The 21,030-nt window shown below is 38.6% G+C and overlaps 2 protein-coding genes and 1 long non-coding RNA gene across 3 annotated transcripts; all 3 read right to left on the bottom strand.

The window, feature by feature from the left end:
* Positions 1 to 4,142: 4,142 nt before the first annotated feature.
* LOC143881303 (uncharacterized) lies at positions 4,143 to 4,728 on the bottom strand. The gene is made up of 3 exons (XR_013251919.1): positions 4,648 to 4,728; positions 4,433 to 4,490; positions 4,143 to 4,265 (listed from the first exon to the last, which is right to left on the bottom strand). It is a non-coding gene; the product is annotated as an uncharacterized LOC143881303 (long non-coding RNA).
* Positions 4,729 to 4,926: 198 nt separating this feature from the next.
* On the bottom strand, positions 4,927 to 6,258 carry LOC143880707 (protein FAR1-RELATED SEQUENCE 5-like). The gene has a single exon (XM_077383683.1). It carries the CDS (start codon positions 6,256 to 6,258, stop codon positions 4,927 to 4,929), a length of 1,332 nt encoding a protein of 443 aa, XP_077239798.1.
* Positions 6,259 to 14,749: 8,491 nt separating this feature from the next.
* On the bottom strand, positions 14,750 to 16,175 carry LBD16 (lateral organ boundaries-domain 16). Its single transcript, XM_077384168.1, has 2 exons — positions 15,677 to 16,175; positions 14,750 to 15,190 (listed from the first exon to the last, which is right to left on the bottom strand). Exons 1-2 carry the CDS (start codon positions 15,956 to 15,958, stop codon positions 14,885 to 14,887), a joined length of 588 nt encoding a protein of 195 aa, XP_077240283.1. The 5' UTR covers positions 15,959 to 16,175; the 3' UTR covers positions 14,750 to 14,884.
* Positions 16,176 to 21,030: the final 4,855 nt, after the last annotated feature.

Genomic DNA, 21,030 nt, shown 5'->3' with positions numbered 1-21,030 from the left:
GAGAAAGAGAGAGAGAGAGATATGTTGGTGGAGAGCTCATCATGTTGTCCCTCTTAGTGGAGAATCCATCATTATTGTTCTTAGTGGAGGGCCCATCATGTTTCTTAGTGGAGAGTCCATCATTATTGCTCTTAGTGGAGGGCCCATCATGTTTCTTAGTGGAGAGTCCATCATTATTGCTCTTAGTGGAGGGCCCATCATGTTTCTTAGTGGAGGTCCATCATTATTGCTCTTAGTGGAGGGCCCATCATGTTTCTTAGTGGAGAGTCCATCATTATTGCTCTTAGTGGAGGGCCCATCATGTTTCTTAGTGGAGAGTCCATCATTATTGCTCTTAGTGGAGGGCCCATCATGTTGTCTTAGTGGAGAGCTACCATCATTGCTCTTCATAAGAGGCCTCACAAGAGGCCCCACTGAGGCCCCACAACGCGGGCCCCACAATGTGGGCCCTCGGTTGATTCGATTTTAAACAAATGTTCAATGCGGGCCCACCAAACGAGTCCAAATTTAATCAAAATGCATCATGCGGCCCCACCAAATGGGTCCAACTTTCTCGATCCAAATTTAATCGAAGCACCCAATGCGGGCCCACCAAACGGGTCCCAATTCTCTCTGGTTTAGATTTTTCTGAATAATCCTTCTCAACATTTAGCGGGAAAATACGAAACACGACGGAAACGACCAAAAATATTTAGAAATGTAACAAACGGATGCGGGAAAGAAAGACATTGGAAAACCGACGGAAAACAAACCCTAATTTCTTTATCGATTAAGGTAGAGCAAAATGGGGTGTCTACAACACCCTATCTATGTAAGGACCTATCAAATGAATGCTTTGGATCATCCAAACAATGTGGGCCCACATGATTTTTTGAGCTCTTGCTCAGATAACTTATCTGAGGTATTGCGCAGAAAACGTTTCCCTATATATATATATATATATATATCTATCTACTACAATAAGCTGGGATGAAAAGAAGAGAGTTTTTTCGATTTTTTTGAAAATTACGTGAGAATTACACGTCACATTTCTTGACTTTTTTGAACAAATGCACCCATTCAACTCATATAATTTCAATCCTACCCCCCCCCCCCGCCTTTATGCTTTTAACAAAGGCACCCATTAAATCATATAATTTCAATCCTACCCCCTCCTTTATGCTTTTAACAAAGGCACCCATTAAATCATATAATTTCAATCCTACCCCCTCCTTTATGCTTTTAACAAAGGCACCCATTAAAGCCCTATAATTTCAATCTTAGCCCCCTCCTTTATGGTTTTTTAATAAAAAATCTATAGGGTGATATTAACCATCCGATTTAAGATAGAGGAATTATGGAAACATCTATAGATTGGAGGGCTAGGATCAGCCTATGGAAATGATTTTTGGGGCACAACCTATTTATGTTGTGATCCATCACATGGATGGTTTGGATTAACCTACGACGTGATCCATACAGTTCTTTGTCGGCCCGTGCATCGCACGGGTTTTTTACTAGTATATATCTAATACAATCAGCTGGGATGAAAAGAGGAGAGTTTTTTCCATTTTTTTGAAAATCACGTGAGAATTACACGTCACATTTTTTGACTTTTTTGAACAAATGCACCCATTCAACTCATATAATTTCAATCCTACCCCCCCCCCCCCACCCACTTTATGCTTTTAACAAAGGCACCCATTAAATCATATAATTTCAATCCTACCCCCTCCTTTATGCTTTTAACAAAGGCACCCATTAAAGCCATATAATTTCGATCTTACCCCCCTCCTTTATGGTTTTTTAATTAAAAAATTATAGGGTGATCTTGACCATCCGATTTAAGATAAGAGGAATTATGGAAACATCTATAGATTGGAGGGCTAGGATCGGCCTATGGAAATGATTTTTGGGGCACAACCTATTTATGTTGTGTTCCATCACATGGACGGTTTGGATCAACCTATGACGTCGTCCGTACAGTTCTTTGTCGGCCCGTGCATCGCACAGGTTTTTTACTAGTATTCTATATAGCAAAAGAGAAAAGAAGAGATTTTTTTGAATTTTTTGAAAATTCTATGAGAATTACACATCACTTTTTTGACTTTTTTTAAATGCACCCGTTCAACTCACATATTTTCAATCCTACCCCCTCCTTTATGCTTTTTAACAAAGGCACCCATTAAAGCCACATAATTTCAGTCTTACCCCCCTCCTTTATGATTTTTTAATAAAAAATCTATAGGGTGATCTTAACCATCCGATTTAAGAGGAATTATGAAAACCTCTATAGATTGGAGGGCTAGGATCAGCCTATGGAAATGATTTTTGGGGCTCAACCTATTTATGTTGTGTTCCATCACATGGACGGTTTGGATTGAGGGTGTCAATTTTGGCTCGGGCTCGGAAGCTCGCTCGAGCTCGGCTCGAATCCTTAACGAGCCGAGCCGAGCCCGATTTTGGCCAGGCTCGGCTCGTTAAGAATTTAATATATTTAAATATATATATATATATATATATATTATATATTAATATATACACTAAAAGGGTTGTCCAGGGAGTCAAAGAGGGAGGCAAAATATGTCACTTCATTTTTGGAACCTCATTTGTTACTTGGACCACCCCCCATACTGTAAAAAAAGTAGTCAAATTACACTAGATAGGGCTGTCCAGGGAAGAAGAGGGGTGTGAAGTTAATATAACCCGAGCTCGGTAAGGCTCGCGAGCCTGACCGAGCCGAGCCGAGCCCGAGCTTGGTTCGAGCCCGAGTTGAGCTTTTGAGTTTAACGAGCCGAGCCGAGCCTGGCCAAGCTCGGCTCGGCTCGGCTCGTTTACACCCCTAGTTTGGATCAACCTATGACGTGGTCCGTACAGTTCTTTGTCGGCCCGTGCATCACACAGGGTTTTCTACTAGTGTATATATATATATATATATATATATATATATATATATATATATATATATATATATATATATATAAAGAGAGAGAGAGAGAGAGAGTTAACTGAAGCTACACATACGTGTAGCTAACTTAGCTGCACTGACAGCTTAAAATACAGTGGGCCCACATTGTTTGGGTAATCCGAACCATTCATTTGATAGGACCTCACATTGATAGGGTGTGCTAAAAATATTAACTCCATTGGATGATCTCAACCCTTCAAACTGTGAAGGAAAAAATGGACAGATTTGTGAAGGTTTTTACACGCCCATTTTTGCCTCCACAAATCGTAGGGTTGGGATGATCCTATGGAGCTGATTTTTTGGGCACACCCTATCTATGTGAGGGCCCATCAAATGAATGTTTTGCATCACCCAAACAATGTGGGGCCTACTGTATTTTAAGCCGTCGGTGTAGCTAAGTTAGCTACACGTATGTGTAGCTACACTTTTCTCATATATATATATATATATATATATATATATATATATATATATATATATATGAGAGAAGTGTTTATGCGCAGCTGCGCATATAGCTATCTGCGCACTAGTTTCTTAAAATACTTTTCATTCGCTGATGGTAGTGGGTCCCACATACATTTTAACGTTTCAACAAAAGAAGAAAAATGACACTCGAGCCCCCGTAGTTTTAACGTACAAAATATAAATGACCCTCTAACATTCAGATTGGAGGGTTAGGATCATCCTATGGAAATGATTTTTGGAGCATAACCTATTTAGGCTATGGCCCATCTAATGGACGGTTTGGATCATCCTATGGTGTGGGCCATACCGTACTTTTAATAAAGTGAGAGTGCCCTCGTAAGAAAACAGTAGTGTTGATAACATTTCCTTTTTTTTATAGGAATTTGCTATCAAACTTCTCCTATGCCACTTCTCGGCATGTGGCCATCCTTGTGCAAAGATGCGCACATGGGCAAAGGTTGCTAGTAAAAGCAAAAGTAAGAAAAAAAGTAACCATTACAGAAAAAAAGTAAAATAGCAAAGTTATAAAGTTTTAAATGAAAAATTACCTAGAAATGGTTCTAAAGTTTGAAAATTACAAAAAAAACACCAACAAGATGTAGTAAGATATGACAATTATCAATCCAAAACTACAAGCAAAAGTAGAAGTTATTACAATTACGGTGAGAAAAATACCAACAACATTACAGACTTCATTTCATTTTATTCATTAACAACTAGTACATACAAGCAGTTCTTTTCAGTTCATACAACTCAAGACAGAAGTTCAAAATTTTCACATCAGTTCAGTTGATTTCTTCAGCTTGAAAGTGCTTCAAATAGGCATTGCTTCAAAGAACACTTGTCGCGATCCCTGCACATATAATAAAAGCAAAGGTAAGACCAGGAATGAAATAGGTAGAAAACTCATTTATCATATAGGTAGGAAAAGTGAGACACTTAGGAGTCTGAACAGAAACTCCATTCACAAAGTTTGAAGGAAACTTAATTATTTCTAAAATGAGAATATACCATGCTCACCTTATGAACAGAAACCCTTTAACATATGAAATAAAAGTGCATACTCCCCATACTCAAACTGAAATGAAATGATAGTCAGATAGTCAATACCATATACAAATAGTCAATACACATGGAAAAAAACCTAAGTTCAAATATCAATGTATAAAACAAACCCAATGAACAAAACAAGTCCTACTCACTTACAAAACATTCACAAAGATACTAACACATACCTAGTGAAAGGAGCAACATCACGAAGCGATATCTTCCGCTTCCCCTTCCTCTTCCTCCTCCCCCTCGTGTAGTGTACCCATCTATTAGAACCAATAAAAATTTAGTAATAATCGGAGAGAAAATTGCAATATAGAAAGAAGAGAGTATGTGCATATAGAGAAGAATTCAAAGTCAAACCTTGGCTTTCTTTTTACATGTTCTCAGATTATGTCCTAACTCCCCACAACCTCCGCACTTCCGTTTCCCCATTTTGGATTGGGAGAGCTCTAATGAAGACTTCAAGCATGATGCTTCCCTTGGCCGGCCCTTAGTTTTAACAACTTCGGGGTCTCAAATACATATCCCAGGTACTTGAGTGGGAAGAGAGTTAGACTGCACTTGGCTAGCCAATACGGTATGTGAACTTGCCTCTCTTTCTTTCTCTGCTCAATCTCAACCACCAATTCAGAGTAAAATTCATCTAACTTCTTTAAAATAAAGTCATCATTATCGAGTTCCTCATCCACTATTCGTCGTTTTGCCATTACGGACCACTTTCTAAACGGGGTTGCACCTTCGTTACCTACTTGACTTGTAGGTTCTCCACCCAACAACTGATATCTAGAATCAATTGTCCATCTTCTTAGAATGTAATGCTCGGGAATGGAATTTAATTGCTTCTGGTCAAATACGGCCAGAATATGCCTGCATAATATACCTGAAGTCTCAAACATGGAGCAATCACAAGTTGCACTAATACCATCGGAATCGTTGTACACAATCATATGCCCTTTTGAAATTTCATCATCCCCACGTTTCCTTCTTATATTGAAGGTAGTCTCGTTGCCAATTTTACTATGTTTCTTACCCCAATATAATCTACTACCATTAAGCTCAGACAAAAAAAGGCCAAAAATTGTCCTTGTATAGTATTTTCCAGGATCATCTTCCAATAGGCTACCTGTAGTCATTGTCGGCTTTGAATTTTTTGACTTGAAATCCTCTTCTGTTTCTTTCCTACGACGGTCAGCAAGCGCTTTCTCATATTGATCAACAAAATCACGCAGAGAAGTCTTCTGGTTAATAAAACCATCGAAGAAAGCATTCATGCTTTCACTGCGCTGACTAGAAGTCATGCCTGCAGTGAAAGTACCTTTCCAATAGGCCGGGACCCAGTGAATCCTTAGCTCCCACATCTTACTTAGCCAATCATTCTCATCAATTTTATACTTCAAACATAATCTTCCCCATTCCATCTCACATTCATCTATATCACCCGTGTTATAGCAATGGTAGTAATCCTTTGGAAAGTCACCATCTGCCTCTCTCATTGCAGGAACATGCTCAACTAAGTGCTTTGTTATGTGCCAAGAACAAAAACGATGACGTGTATTGGGGAAGACATTCTTAATTGCATTTCGCATCGCCACATCTGGAGCGTTTCCATGCATACATTGCAGCCACTGCCTAAACAACCAAGTGAAGGTCTCCTCAGTCTCATCAGCGAGGAGCGCACATCCAAACAATGTAGATTGCCTGTGATGGTTGACCCCTGTAAATGGTGCAAAGGGCATCAAATACATATTGGTCCTATAAGTCACATCAAAGACAATCACATCGCTGAAGGTCATATAAGACTCTCTGGCCCTCGAATCAGCCCAGAACATAGATCTCAATGTACACTATGAGTTCAACTCAATAGAAAAAAAAGAAGTCATGCTCTTCAGCTCGTTTCCGTTGGAGACGGTCGGCCACTATCCCAGCGTCTAACCCCATATTATTTTTCTTCTTCAATCTCAAATGAGATTGCACTTGCTGTGGTGAGAGAACACCATCTGCGCCATCGGATTGGACATTAATGACTTTTGCAATTCCACCAGCCTGCAACCCAATTCCATCGTAACTATCCATCAAATTTTTAACAGTCTCCTTCTTATATAGTCGGTTGTGTGAACGATGCATGCGTCTTCTAAGTGGAGAAGTGAGTTCACGCGAATGTTCGTCTTCAAAGATTGACACTATCCACTTCTTGCCTTTCACGTTAATCGCCATCTTCGCCTGACAATCAAACCTAACAGTGCGACTCGGAATCACTTCCTTACCTGCCTGTCTCTTGTCATTAGGGTTTTTCTTCCCCTCCTTGTCACACACATACTTTCTGAATATCATTTCATTTGTCTTGGTCGACTTGTTTGTAGTAGATTTTCGCACTCCAAAACCTTTACTCAAGCCATAGGTATTATAACATATGTAGGCATCTTCAAAGCTATCAAACTCCTGCCCAACAAATGGCCTTTTGTCTACACTTTCCTCGTCATTCCTTTCCTCACCATCTTCTACTTGGTTACCTTCATTTAAATCTTCCCCTTGATCTTCTACTTGGTTTCCATTATTTAATTCTTCCCCTTGATCACCTAAAATGAAGGCGTGTTCATCAATATCATTTATCGATAGGCCGCATACTTGCGACACAGCGTCCTCAACAAACCCTGAGGATGTGCCACATACTTCATCAACATCAAACACAGAAGCGAGCAACGAAGCATCATCCATTTTACTAGGTCACAACACTAGATAACAAACCAGCCAACTACCACAAACCACCCATAAATTACCACCAAGCCACCCATAAACCACCACCAAGCCTTGCGAGTGGAGAAGAATCATCCGTCAAAGGTTACTCTATAACAACCAACCATAACCCAGCAATCATAAACCAGCAAACAACCAAACCACCAGCCATAAAGCAACAAACCACCAGCCATTAACCACCAAACCACCAAACAACCACCCAAGAAACAACCAAACCACCAGCCATAAACCACAAAACCACCAAACCACCACCCATAAACAAATAAACCACCACCAACAAACCACAAATAAAAAAAGATCAAAACAGCATATTTGAAGTAAGAAATATCATGCATTTAAAGAAGAACTGATATGATACAATTGATACCCTCAATCAATTTTTACTTTTAATTTTGAGTCCAATAATCAGTATTGAACTCAATTTTGGACTTACAATCAGTTTCCAAAATTTAAATGCTCTAGATTATCAGTCCAAAACTGATTAATTTTGATTGAGGAGAAATATATGAATTACTAGTAATTTGAAACTAAAGATATAGGGAAATGACACCAAAAGAAGAAAAATAATAGAAAATACTATATTCAGGGTTTTAAAGGGGGTAAAAAAGGGTTTTAAAGGGGAAATGACGAAATCTGTTTCAATAAAAAACGAGTAAAGGTCCTGGAAGTGGAAAATCTGGGTTTAAATAAAATCTGCAATATCCCTTAAAAAACACACAGAAATCCTAAATCAATTAAGAAGAGGAAAATATGGGTTTAAACTACAAGAAAATCTGATTTGGAGGATGTATTTTGTAGTTGAGGATGTATTTTGGTTGGTTGAGTTATACAGAGCTTTCGTTCTAGGTAAGTTCAGTGATTTTTTTAAACCGTAACCCGAGAAAATCGAAAAAAACGGATTTAGGGGTTTTTTCAAATTAGGGGTTTTTCAAAGCCTGCAGAAAGCATTTAGGGCCCGTTTGGATGCTGAGAAGATTTTGATTTGGATTTCGACAAAATACCTGGGTGGAAGATGAGCTTTGGCAAAAGAGGTCTTCAAAATCCAGTTGTGGAAGATGACCACGATACCAAGCAAAGAAACCCAAGCTTTTCCCTTATTTAATCAAAGTTGGGTCTCGGCCTATTGGTTAGGGGAAACTAGTGGTGAAGAAGAGGAGAAGAAGGGGAAGCTTTCGTGGTGGAGTTAGATCTTTCCGACGAGGTGGAGATAGAAATGTCCGTCGAGGGTTAGGGGAAACCCTAGTTTTTTCTCCTCTTTTTTTATGTACAATTGAGGGGAACTCGAGTGGAATGAGGACTCGAATGGAATTTTTTTCGTTTCTAGGTAGTGTTGGAGGCGAAGACGGAAGAGGGAGAACCAGAAACAGAAAAAAAAAAACCTAGCTTTCGTCTGGTTCGTTTTGGGAGAGAGAGAGTTACGATTGATAATTGTCATATCTTACTACATCTTGTTGGTATTTTTTTGTAATTTTCAAACTTTAGAACCATTTCTAGGTAATTTTTCATTTAAAACTTTATAACTTCGCTATTTTACTTTTTTTTGTAATGATTACTTTTTTTCTTACTTTTGCTTTTGATAGCAACCTTTGCCCATGTGCGCATCTTTGCACAAGGATGTCCACATGCCGAGAAGTGGCATAAGAGAAGTTTGCTAGCAAATTCCTATAAAAAAAAAAAGGAAATGTTATCAACACTATTGTTTTCTTACGAGGGCACTCTCACTTTATTAAAAGTACGGTATGGCCCACACCATAGGATGATCCAAACCGTCCATTAGATGGGCCATAGCCTAAATAGGTTATGCTCCAAAAATCATTTCCATAGGATGATCATAACCCTCCAATCTGAATGTTAGAGGGTCATTTATATTTTGTACGGTAAAACTACGGGGGCTCGAGTGTCATTTTTCTTCTTTTGTTGAAACGTTAAATTGTATGTGGAATCCACTACCATCAGCGAATGAAAAGCATTTTAAGAAACTAGTGCGCAGATAGCTATATGCGCAGCTGCGCAGAAACACTTCTCTCTCTCTCTCTCTCTCTCTCTCTCTCTCTCTATATATATATATATATATATATATATATATAGGGTTAACGTTTTCTGCGCGATACCTCACCGTGAGCAGCCCTCTGTAAAACACCACATGCATGTTGTTTGACTCATCCTACCCATTCATTCTATAGGACCTCACATAGATAGGGTGTCCCTAAGAAACCACCTCCATACCATAATCCTAACCATTCGATTTATAGGAGTTTAATTTGCAGCCATCCATTTGAAAACCTCCATTAATCATAACCATAACCATAACCCATAACCCTAACCCTAACCATAACCCTAATCCTACCTATAACCTACATAACCAATGGGTTGGATGAGTCCCCCAACTATGGGAAATGGGGTATCTAGAGGGCTGCTCACGGTAAGCGATACCTCAGAAACATTTTTCCCATATATATATATATATATATATAGAGGAATATGTTCGTGCGCTTGAGCGTTGGAACCAAATGGTGCGCTTGAGTGCACCATTCACATGGGTCCCACAATTTCTGTGAGGATCCAAACCATTCATTTGCAAGGCCCTATCATAGATAGGGTGTGTACCAAAAATCAGGTCCATTGAATCATCCTAACCCCTCCAAAAGTGGAAGGCAAAAATGGGCAGATTTGTGGTATGTCCATTTTGACCTCCACAAATGGATGGGTTAGGATGATCCTATGGAGCTGATTTTTTGTACACACCCTATCTATGTAAGGCCCTTTCTATTGAATGCTTTGGATCATCCTAACAATGTGGGCCTCATTGGTTTGAGAGCTCAAGCTCACCATAAGGTTCCAACGCTCAAGCTCACAATCCTTTTCCTCATATATATATATATATATATATATATATATATATCACACTTTTCAAGTATTACTGGGATTTTTATATATCACACTTTTCAAGTATTACTGGGATTTTAATGACTTAGAATTTTTGCTACTGCTTGAGGGCTTATGGCTATGAATAGTGTCCTTCAGATATTTTTCTCATTTGTTTCTTCCATTCAGAGCTCTATTTGTTTCGTTTTGATGAAACAAATAGAGATTCGGTTGTAATAAAGATTAAACCTCGCCCAAGAATTTAAGTTGAAGGTCTCGTATGAAAGGCCATTTAATCTTCAAAGCCTACTTCTGCTCAACCATGATTACACGGTTATGGTGATGAATTGTGCTCATGGAAAGTTAGCTTTTTTCAAACCTAAAGACAGATCATGGACTCATCATAAAATGTAATATTTGACGATGTCATATACTATATAACCGGGAGTTCTATGCTGTGGAATATGATACAGGGTTGTGTAGCACCCTAGAAGTCCCACAGATTTGGTCCTTTTAATCTCATGTTTTTAAAGTTTGATTATATGGAGTTTCTCTATAATCGGAGGGTTATGGAAATCATGTCCATAGGATTATCCTAGCCGTCAATCTTTAGAGATTTGATTATAGGGAGTTTCTCTATAATCGGAGGGCTAAGATCATCCTATGGAAATGATTTTTGGGGCACATCTTATTTACATTGTGGCCCATCAAATAGATGGTTTTGGTTTTGGATCATCCTATCGTGTGGGTTGTAGGGTCCATTATGGTGAATATTGTAATAGAAGGGGTGAATTTATCACGGCCCTTTTCAATAGCATTAATTCTCATTTCTCAAACGTAACAGGCAATTAATAAGGGGAATCAATTTTGTTCATAAAACCTTATAATTTTAAGCTCTCTTTTGTCGGCTTGCAGAGCTATCCACGTCAGTGCAACTGACAAGTTAAACCGTGAGGGCCCACCACGCACAAAGAAGCCCATTTACACATTAAAAGCATGATCTGGCAACTGTTCCTTTCCTTCTTTTTTTTATAAAACCATTTAAAAAATGAAGGCCGTTACTCGTAGACCCAAATAGACCGTCCAATTCTAGATGGGTCGGGACAGATCCAACGGCTGGAATGAACCCCTCGTGCAAAGCAAGTGCTGACGTATTGGCATTTTGTCGTTTTGTGTCCTTGTCAAAAGAAACGTATGCTTTGGGAGGAAACTTCATGCTTTCTAAGCTCAATTTTTCCATCACTAACATATAAAAAAACGCACCGACTTCTCGTGTACGCATTTTTTTTATTTTTGGAAGTAAGAGAGAGATGACAACTTAGTATTTTGTAGTGTTTGCCAAGATTCAAACACCTCTCTCTCTCTCTCTCTCTCTCTCTTAGAAGGTTTTCATCTTGGTTTCAAAACTCCCTGTGTCATCTTGGATTCCCGGGTTGACTCCCTTTTACCTTTACCTTGGCCGTGTTATTATTCGAGTACGTGTTTTGCCCTTTAAAGTCAATCAAAACTTCTTTACTCTCCTGAGTTATGGCCATCTCAGCCGAGTACTCACCCACATCCACCTAGTACTTAAATGCATCATACCGAGTTGACTAAGATTTTCTTTGCCCACATTCTGACCTGCAACTGCATTTTGAAACATTGGTTATCATATCTAAATCATGATTAAGAATGAAATCCACTATCACAAATAGGTCTCCACCTTTGGTTGTTTTGAACCCTCCATATGATAGGGCCCAAGTTGGATCTTTAAAGGCATAAAAATCATGCAAATTTGACGATATTCCGACAATTAATATGTATTTCTGGTCTTTGAATGTGGATCATTGCATATACATGGGATCGTTCACATTCAACAATCGGAAATACATATTATTGGATGTTAAGAGTGTCTGATGACTGCAGAAGGGTCATTGTGGAGAACTAAAAATATGGGGATTTTGAGCCTTAATGGTCAAGGCGTTGGTTTTCAACCAGAAGGTCGGAGTTTCAATCCCAGCTTACTCACCCCAAAAAAAAAAAAAAAAAAAAAGGATTGCCTGATTGGTGTGATTTTAGGGTTATAAGAGACCCCTTGTGAATGTGATCTATCAAATGACCAGTTTGGGTCAATCATAGGTGAGGTCTATTATGTAAATGGTGACATAGCTCAGTGTACTATCATGAGATCACACCAAATTGAACCATTCTTGCTACACTATTTCTCGAATTCTATCCCATGTATACTTTATGGTCACGTATGATTACAATATGGTCCCGAGTGGCCCGTGGGGGAAGACAGGGGGAAAGTAGCCACTTCTTTAGCCCTCCTCCAAGGTGGGGAAACAGAGCAAGTTTAAGATGGTAAAGTTTACATGTTTTGGTGAGTTCTATATTGGGATTAGGGTTATTATATAAGGTCTAGGTTTTGGCTAATGATCAAACTTTGTAATCTTTATATAGTAAAAGCTCTTTAATCGTTTTCATTTATTGGTGTAGACACTATTACCAAACCAACATAAATGTTTAGTATTCTCATTTGTGCTTATTTGATTTTCTCCATGGTTCGACTTTGTCACTTAGTATGTAGACGCCTTGTTCAATATAACACCAAGTCTATTCATTGAAAAACTCCTTAGACTCACAATTTCGACCAACTTGGTATGTACTGTATACCATGAAAACCTAGGCAGACAAAAGCTCAACATCACCATGAAAGGTCAAATTTGAGGGCAATGAGTAAACCTTAATTGAACCGTAAACCCTAAACCCAAAAACATTTCATGGTTAAATTTGAGGGCAATGAGTGAACCCTAAAACATTTTTTTTAATAATCAAATTGCACCACTACAACATTTTTTTAATTTCTTTCATCATTAACATTGATCCAATACAAAATGTTCCCAATGTAAATCTAGTCTAATGAATGGGAAAGTGATTGTGACCCGCACGAGCTCATGTCTACAATAGATTATCATTGACAACGATATATCTAATCCAATAATTATTACAAAAAAACCATTCATCAAAACTCAGTGTATAACCCATTGCTACCTTCCAATTATTGCACATTCTTATCACATCATTCAATTTAATAATACTTCCACCAATGAATCACCTCTTGGATGAGAGATAATACAAAAGTTGCACCATTGGATTATTGAATTTGGATGGTGGAGATGGCCTATATACCAATCTTTGATGTTTTACATTTTTTCTTTTCTTTTTCGGATAGGCAAGCTAGAGCTGGCACGCCCCTACCAGATGTTTTACTTGTACATCCAAGTACCAACCTTTCTACCTACTAAGATATATATGCTCGTGGGGCTTCTTCATTTTGTGGGTGTTCTTTATGCACAATAAGACAAGCTATCCTCCATTAGAACTGATAATTGATTTGCATTTGGAATGTGAAAACGACCACCTTAACTTTAGCTTCGCTATAGACTTAGAGTGAGAAGAAGAAGAAAGGTTGAAAAACTACTACCTTGATGTTGTCTTGTGCTTCCAATCAAGGGGACATGTTGTCTAGCATTGTGAATACACTGTTATATAATGTAATAGCATAATTATTAGAATGAGTTAGGTTTAGCTATTTCGTAATACAGAAACCTAGAATGATACCCATTTGCCTTTTTTTTGCCATTGAGTGGGTCTTCAGCTTGTGAGGCCTCTTGGAAGAAGATTTGATTATTTTAAGGATGCTGATTCCTCACTCCCTTGTTTTGATAATGGCAATCTTAACAGTCTTCAGAAACAAATTAAAAAAATTATGAAATGAAGAGAGGAGTGCCATTATCAAAAGAAAGGAATGCAAATATTGTTTACCTATTTTAATTTAATAAGAAAAAGTAAATGACCCATCATGTTCAAAGTTTGAAAGCATCAGTCACTAATTAATTAAATAATGTATACCTCACCACATAATCTAGAATGGCTTTTCTGACTTACATCTTGGAAGTGTGCAGATTTTCTTAAACTTCCATTAGTGGGCTCATCTAGAAGAACATTTTGACAATATTTTTCTTTTGAACTTGCTTTATATTGAGCAAACAAACAATCAAGAGTACAAAGTTTTACATATTTTAGTCTGTAGATTCCTTAGGGTTAATTGCACCAGTCTTTTTTAATTAATTTAGAATTTATGGTACTTTGGTAGCATTGAACATTACAAATGAACCAACCGAATAATTCAAGACTAATACCCCACCTTTGACTTACTCCATGGAAGCTTTGGAAGTTGATGTACCAAACTTTTACTTTGACACTGATTTACTTCTCTTTGAGAACTCCTAGAAACCTACCCTTAGAATTTTATACTGACTGCCTTCAGTCAAGAAATATTGAGATTAGCAATAGTCTAATTTGTTTTTTTTCTCTTGTGGGTCACGTCTGTTTGAAACCTACAGCCCATTTGTCGTGACACAGAGCACCATCTGATCAAGTAAAGGTAATGCAAATACAAATGGGATGTTTGGAGTCTAGAGAGGGAGACATTTGATTGTCTTTCAAAGGCAAGATCCTTACTTCCCTATTACTTGTAGGATAATAAAAATCAAAATTAAGGATTTTAATGAGAGGAAGATAACTAACAATATAGCATTTGTTGCCTTTTAAATGAGAATAGTAATGGAAACTTGGATATTTAGAGAGAAAGAGAGAGAATTGAGTACTTAGAGAGAGGGAGAGAGCAATTTAACTATAAGGGATTGATCCTGTCTTTCAAAGAAAAACTGCCTAATTAGGCTTATCAATACACCAGGGTTTTTGAAACTCATGTATTTACAACATGGGTCACAGATATCAGATCATTCAAGAGGATCAATTCCTCATCATCCTTAGAGCCAGAGCTTGAAGCTCTCCCAATTCATTCTGCGAGAACCGTTTCTTAGTACATGATTGCACTGGTAAATCCCCCCTACAAGCCATGCCTTGCATCAATAATCCATGCTCACTGTGGTCTATGCTGTCGAGGGAACTTGGCGGGGACATGGAATGTGCGTGAAGATAAGGAGGCGGAGGGACAACTGTGTTCACCGGCCAACGGTTCTCTACCGACCTCGAATCCACCAAATTATGAGCAAGTTGTGCCTTCACTTGCATCAATTGAGCTTGTAAACTTGCTACCTATCAAAAAAATAATGTGTTAATAATGGACTTTGTTAAGCAATTTCAACTAATACATGTTTAAGGCAAAAAATCCAATTTTATTCAAGAAACTATTCTTGTAGAGCTGGGATAAAGAATCAAACTTTTTCTCTACAATAATCAGTAAAAAAATTGAATAAGCAACATATAATTGAAGGAATAGGGATAGAGTAAGGTGATTAATCATCTAATAGATGTCACTTTTCAAAAATTTCAAGGCAATTGAGGCTTCTTGCTTCAAAATCTTCAACATATCTAAGTCATTTCTCAAAATGTTAAAAAATTATGACAATTTACCATTTTTGTTCCCCTGGTTAGGAGCCTATATTTATGTACTTATTTGCTAAGATAATAGGGGGAAAAGGGTTAACATATAAAGAAAATAATTAGTAGTGTCATGCAAGAGCAAATCAACCTTGGGATTGATGCCCAAGATCTCAAATTGCAGAATAATCCCATGAGTACCTGTTGTTGGAGAGCGAAGATGTGTGAGACGCAACCGTAGACTGGGTCCCGGATCCTTGCCTGAGCCTCATAGGCAATGGTAACAACCGCCTCGCACCGATCATGTTGTGGCACATTGAACAATAGCTTCGAGACATTACTAGCTCCGAAAATCTTGTGAATTGCGGCAAATCGGGCCTGACCTTGCCCAGAACAAAAGTAAGGAGCAAAGATACAATCCGACGCACACTTTCGCCTGAGGAACTTACAGGCACCACAAGGGGAACTCGTGCCAGTAGCCATAAGAGGAGAAAAGAGAAGAAGAAGAAAGAGAAGACAAACCCAATTAGAGAAAGAAAAAGGGATGATGATGAAATGTGAAGGGAGAGAGGGGGTTTGGGCTTTGGGGGGCAAAGGGGGTGACTATAAAGGGGATTGAATGGGAGACATGGAAGGTTTGAGTGTTGGGTTTGGGGGGAACATTTTAATTAATGGTGTTTTGGAGTTGGAGGGGTTACTTAGTTCGTGAGGTGTATTTAATTGAGAGACTGATTGTTTTCATTTTTATATTCCGCCGAACGGCCGCACTTTGGGACTGCGGCTATCTGTTGCTTTCTGGTACGATGTTACCGCCACCTGACGGTTTAGTATTAACCGGCAACCTGGAGTACTTTTCTTTTCTTTTTTGTCATTCAATTTCTCGTATTTATTAAGGGCAAAGATATATGCACTCCTTGCCTTGATAATGCCACTTGACTCTTCTGTTTATACTTTTTTCGAGGGAGATAATATTTTCACTCCCCCTGCATTACGCATGCGCTCCCCTTATAAGGCTGTTACAATTTTCAATTATCAAGACAAGAGGGTGAGGTCATTTACATAGGAGACGGGTCTAGTGTATATTTTATGTGATTCAATTTTGAAATTTAGGGGTGGTGAAACAAACTCTAAGGTCATGTTTAACAACCATGAATTTATTTTCCATGGTTCTCAAAGATGGCCTAAACTATGGAAGATCGGCCCTCACTAATGTGGGCCCAATGAGAGTTGTGAGCAGAGCTCTTTAGTCCACCATTTGGACGGTCAAGATCTTCAGATCAGAGCATTTTAGGCCCATGACATTCAATTGACGATTAGGATCTTGGATGCCAGAAGTTGCTGGATTTAACTAGAGCTGTTACATTCGCATACTAAAGCAAAATCAGTTCCTTCTTTACACGTTTCTGAAAAAAGATTTCGGGTCGCCTTTTTTTGGTTTTTATTTCTTATTTTTTTAATAAATATCTCAATTTTCCATATTTTTTTTTAGGATTTTTATACGGTGCCGCCCTTGATTTTTTATCCAACAGCAGCCCACTTCATCATAGGCTGTCGTTCGATCAAATAGGGGGCACTTGACATTTGGAGATTTGTCATTATTAAAAGAAGGGAATGCATATATTACTTCCCTCAACAATATCTAACTGGAGAAAGAAAAAGTAGGGGTGCAAGTGTGCAACTCGGTCGGGGTCGGGTTGAGGCCAACCCGACCCGACCGAGGAACCTATTTTTCCAACCCGAACCTGGCCCGACCCGATTTCCAACCCAACGAGTTCAACCCGACTCGACCTGAGAAACCCATTTTTTCAACCCGAACCCAACCTGACCCGTGTTTAACCCGACCCAACCCGAGTTTTTAAACTTAGAAAATAAAATTTTCATAAAAAATGTCAGGTTTCACTCGGGTCGGGCTGCCCAAACCCTCAACCCGAACCCAAACCCAAACCCGAACTCAACCCAACCCAACCCGACTTTTTTTCCGGGTTGAACCCCTAAGAAAAAGGGATATAATTAGGGGTGCAACTCGTGTTGGGTTCAACCCAAAAAAAAAGTCAGGTCGGGTCGGGTTGAGGGTTTGGGCACCCCGATCCAACTGAAACCCAACATTTTTATGAAAATTTTGTTTTGTAAGCTTAAAAACTCGGGTTGGGTTGAATCTCATCGTCTTGGAAATTGGGTCGGGTCCGGGTTGGAAAAAAAGGTTCCTCGGGTCGTGTCGGGTTGGCCTAAACCCGACCCAACCATACCGAGTTGCAACCCTATTTGCACTTCCCTATTTATAGATAAAAAAAGATAAAGTCATACTCTGGACTCTTTATAAACCAATCACAAAACAAATCACTCGATTAGTTTTCCTATCCTACTCAAACTCAACAAATTACAAGATAAGGCTAATCCAAAACAAATTCAAATTCAAATTCTAACACAATCTAACTACTCTAATGGGCTCCACCGGCCCTAAGACTAACAGGTTCATTGGAATCAGAATCTTGAAGAAATGCTCAAGTTACATGATCCATTGTTAGTACTGATGTGAACAAGATACTGTTATGAAAACCCCACAGAGAGCAATATGTTAGACATTTTTCAAGATTATAGTTTATAATCTTGGTTGTTTCCATGTTTTGGAGTTGCCAAAAAACGTGTGGCCTATCATATTTTAGCAACCTTTCTTCACTTAGGGTTGAATCCTTAAGTTTAGAAAGGTTTAAAGAGGGAAAGTTTACTCAAATTACAATTTCTAATTTGAGTGTAAAGCTAAACAAATTTGGGCATTAAGGAAAAGTTCTAGGGGAGCTTTTGCCTATAAAAGGAGACCCTTGGTCCCTCTTCTTACTACCACAAACTTGAGAGCAATTCGAGAAGTTGAGAGTTTGCTCAAAGAAGGTTTCCCACAAACTTAGTGGTGTGTGAAGGAAGAGAAGAACGAAGGGACGTTTCTGAGCCTTCATCGTGCTCGGAAAAGACTTAAGGTTCGCCGGATTACGCCAAATGAATGAGCAACCATGGCATAAGGACTTCCTAACCCATCTCCCTTAAAACGGATTTTTCTTTGTTTTCAATGCCAAAGATCTAATGGAATCACTAAAGTAATGTTTTAAGAATAACATTTGGTATCAGAGCCAAGGTTATAGGCTTTGGAATCAAAGAAAATTCGAGTTTGTTTGAAAATATACCTATTTTGCACTTCGCAGGAAAAGTGGTTGCCGCCGGCGACCAGCGAACTTTTCCAGCGAGTGGGCCTTACCATTATGTTCCTCTCTGACTTGTGGATCAACCCCTAAAGTTTCAAGTCCATCCGACGGTCGGAGATGAAGAATGAAGGTTTGCAAGTCAGATGGCAATTTTGTTATTTTCTGTATAAGCTGTTGGTTTTACAAGCCACCTTGTATGGAAGAAGACCTCGTGATTGCGTTAATAGTTTTTGAAATTAATGACATTCGTTCGTAGTTTTAAAGACTTTAAGTTTCTAACATGAAATAGTAGTTTTTGAAATTAGTGGATTTAGTTGGTACTTTTGAGATTTATAGTAATCTTTTAAAAGCGCCATTAACTAGTAGTTTTATAAAGGAGTTATATTAACTCGTAGTTTTATAAAGGAGTTATTATCCCGGTTTGGGCCGAACCAGCCCGGACCTTTCACCGGCAGGTTCAACCCTTTTTCAGCCTATTCTTAGCGAACTGAGACCGGTTCCGAGACTCTCTAGGTCCCCTCTATCTTCGGTAAAAATTTCAGGGCCATAGCCTTCCATTCTCTATGAAATCTGAACTTTTTGGCATATTTGGGTTCCCGGACTCATTTTTTGGGAAATTTTTTACAATATAAGACTGTTTTCTAAGGTTTTTCCGCATTCTGAGTCCATTGGCATAGGTTTCGAAGTCATCTGAGGATCGGATCTTATAGCTCATGTGTAAAAATGCTTGTAGGCCTCCTTTTGTTAGTGGTTTTTGGGCCCTTTAAGGTTCATGGTTTCGATTTCTCACAACTGATACTTGGTTGGTCTTACTTAGATGCATTAGTTGCACAAAATATTTGAAATCCAAGTAGTGACTTGGTTTGGCAACCTAGAGGGGGGGTGAATAGGATGTTTATAAAATCTTTACCTTTTAAAAATTTTTCCTAAGATTTCACCCAAGACTTATCCCTTGTTTAATTAAGTTTGAAATAGTTGAACTTAAACAATATTACAAATTAATATACGTTCAAAACCCTTGTTGATTAGCAAACTTAATTAGGTAATTTTAATAGCCTAGATAGCAAGGTTAAGATATTTAGGTTGATTATCAATGCTAACTACTCACTCAATTCTAAGCACAAATAATCAAATAAGAGAGTGAGAGGGAGTGAGAGAAATACCAATCACACAAGTGACACAAAGATTTATAGTGGTTCGGCAAACGGCCTACTCCACTCTTCTCAAGGTGGCACTTGAGGATTTCCACTATTGAGACCTCCACGACGCCCGGCTCCGAGGCTTTTACACTCCAAGGGAATTAAATAAGGATGCCCTTCCACCTTTACAATGACTCTCCTTCTCCGCCGAGTTCTAAGCGGTTCACCCAAGGGAATTAAAAACAACGGATGCCCTTGCCACCGATCGAATAAAGAAGAAGATAAAAGCTTTGCCTCTATGTAGGCTACAATGCAATTTGAAGCTCCAAGGATGCTCTCAAGAATAAACAAGTTTAAGCCTAAACCAATCTCAAAAGATTTTCTCAAATCAAGACACAAAGAGTTTGGTTGGTGAGAGAATTTAACCCAAAAATAGTTCACAAGTGATTTTCTAGGGTTTGTAGAAGTTGGACAATGTTCATCTAGTGTTTTGGACCCTTGAATGGGTATATATAAAGTCCCAACTCCATGTGACCATTTGGGGGGTAAAACAGTCAAAACTGGGTCAAAAAATTAACTAGCCGTTGCACCCCAACGGCTATATTTTTTTGAAGAAAAACATTTCTCGGAGTTCCGAGAAAAATTCTCGGAGTTCCGAGCGAAATTCTCGGAGTTCCGAGCAAATTCTCGGAGTTCCGAGAATTCAAACAGAGCCTTTAAGTTTAGAATCTGGTGCATTTCTCGGAGCTCCGAGAATGTTCTCGGAGTTCCGAGCTCGGAGCTCCGAGAATAATTCTCGGAGTTCCGAGACTGGTTTCCAGCAAACAGTGTCGAACTTGTAAAATTCATATCTCCCTCATTTCTCGTCGGATTTTGACATTTCTATACTCTACGGATATGAGAAAAATGAGAGCTATCTGTTAAAAATATTTTCAAAAATATTTGAAAATTTTTTAAATAAGTTTTGATAGGATTTAGTTGCTGGTCCAGGTTGTTGCTTCGGAACTCTGTTTTGTTCATTCTTGTGTTGAATGCCATATGGGTCCCAACATGTTGGTACACCACCATGGCCATTCACTTATCCATTTAAGTCCTTAAAGGGTGTGTTAGTCTCTTTGAAAAACATATTTTTAGGGATTTAAACAATGTGCCTTGACAAGAGAATATGCAAGAGAGATAGGAATACATTCTACCCTTTCTATCACTCTCTTGAACTCTTCTT

This window comes from Tasmannia lanceolata, unplaced genomic scaffold (genome assembly GCF_043159265.1).
Source record: "Tasmannia lanceolata isolate RefF3 unplaced genomic scaffold, GAP_Taslan_0.1 ptg000007l, whole genome shotgun sequence".
Lineage (NCBI taxonomy): Eukaryota > Viridiplantae > Streptophyta > Magnoliopsida > Canellales > Winteraceae > Tasmannia > Tasmannia lanceolata.
This window is presented reverse-complemented; position numbering and strand designations above follow the sequence as displayed.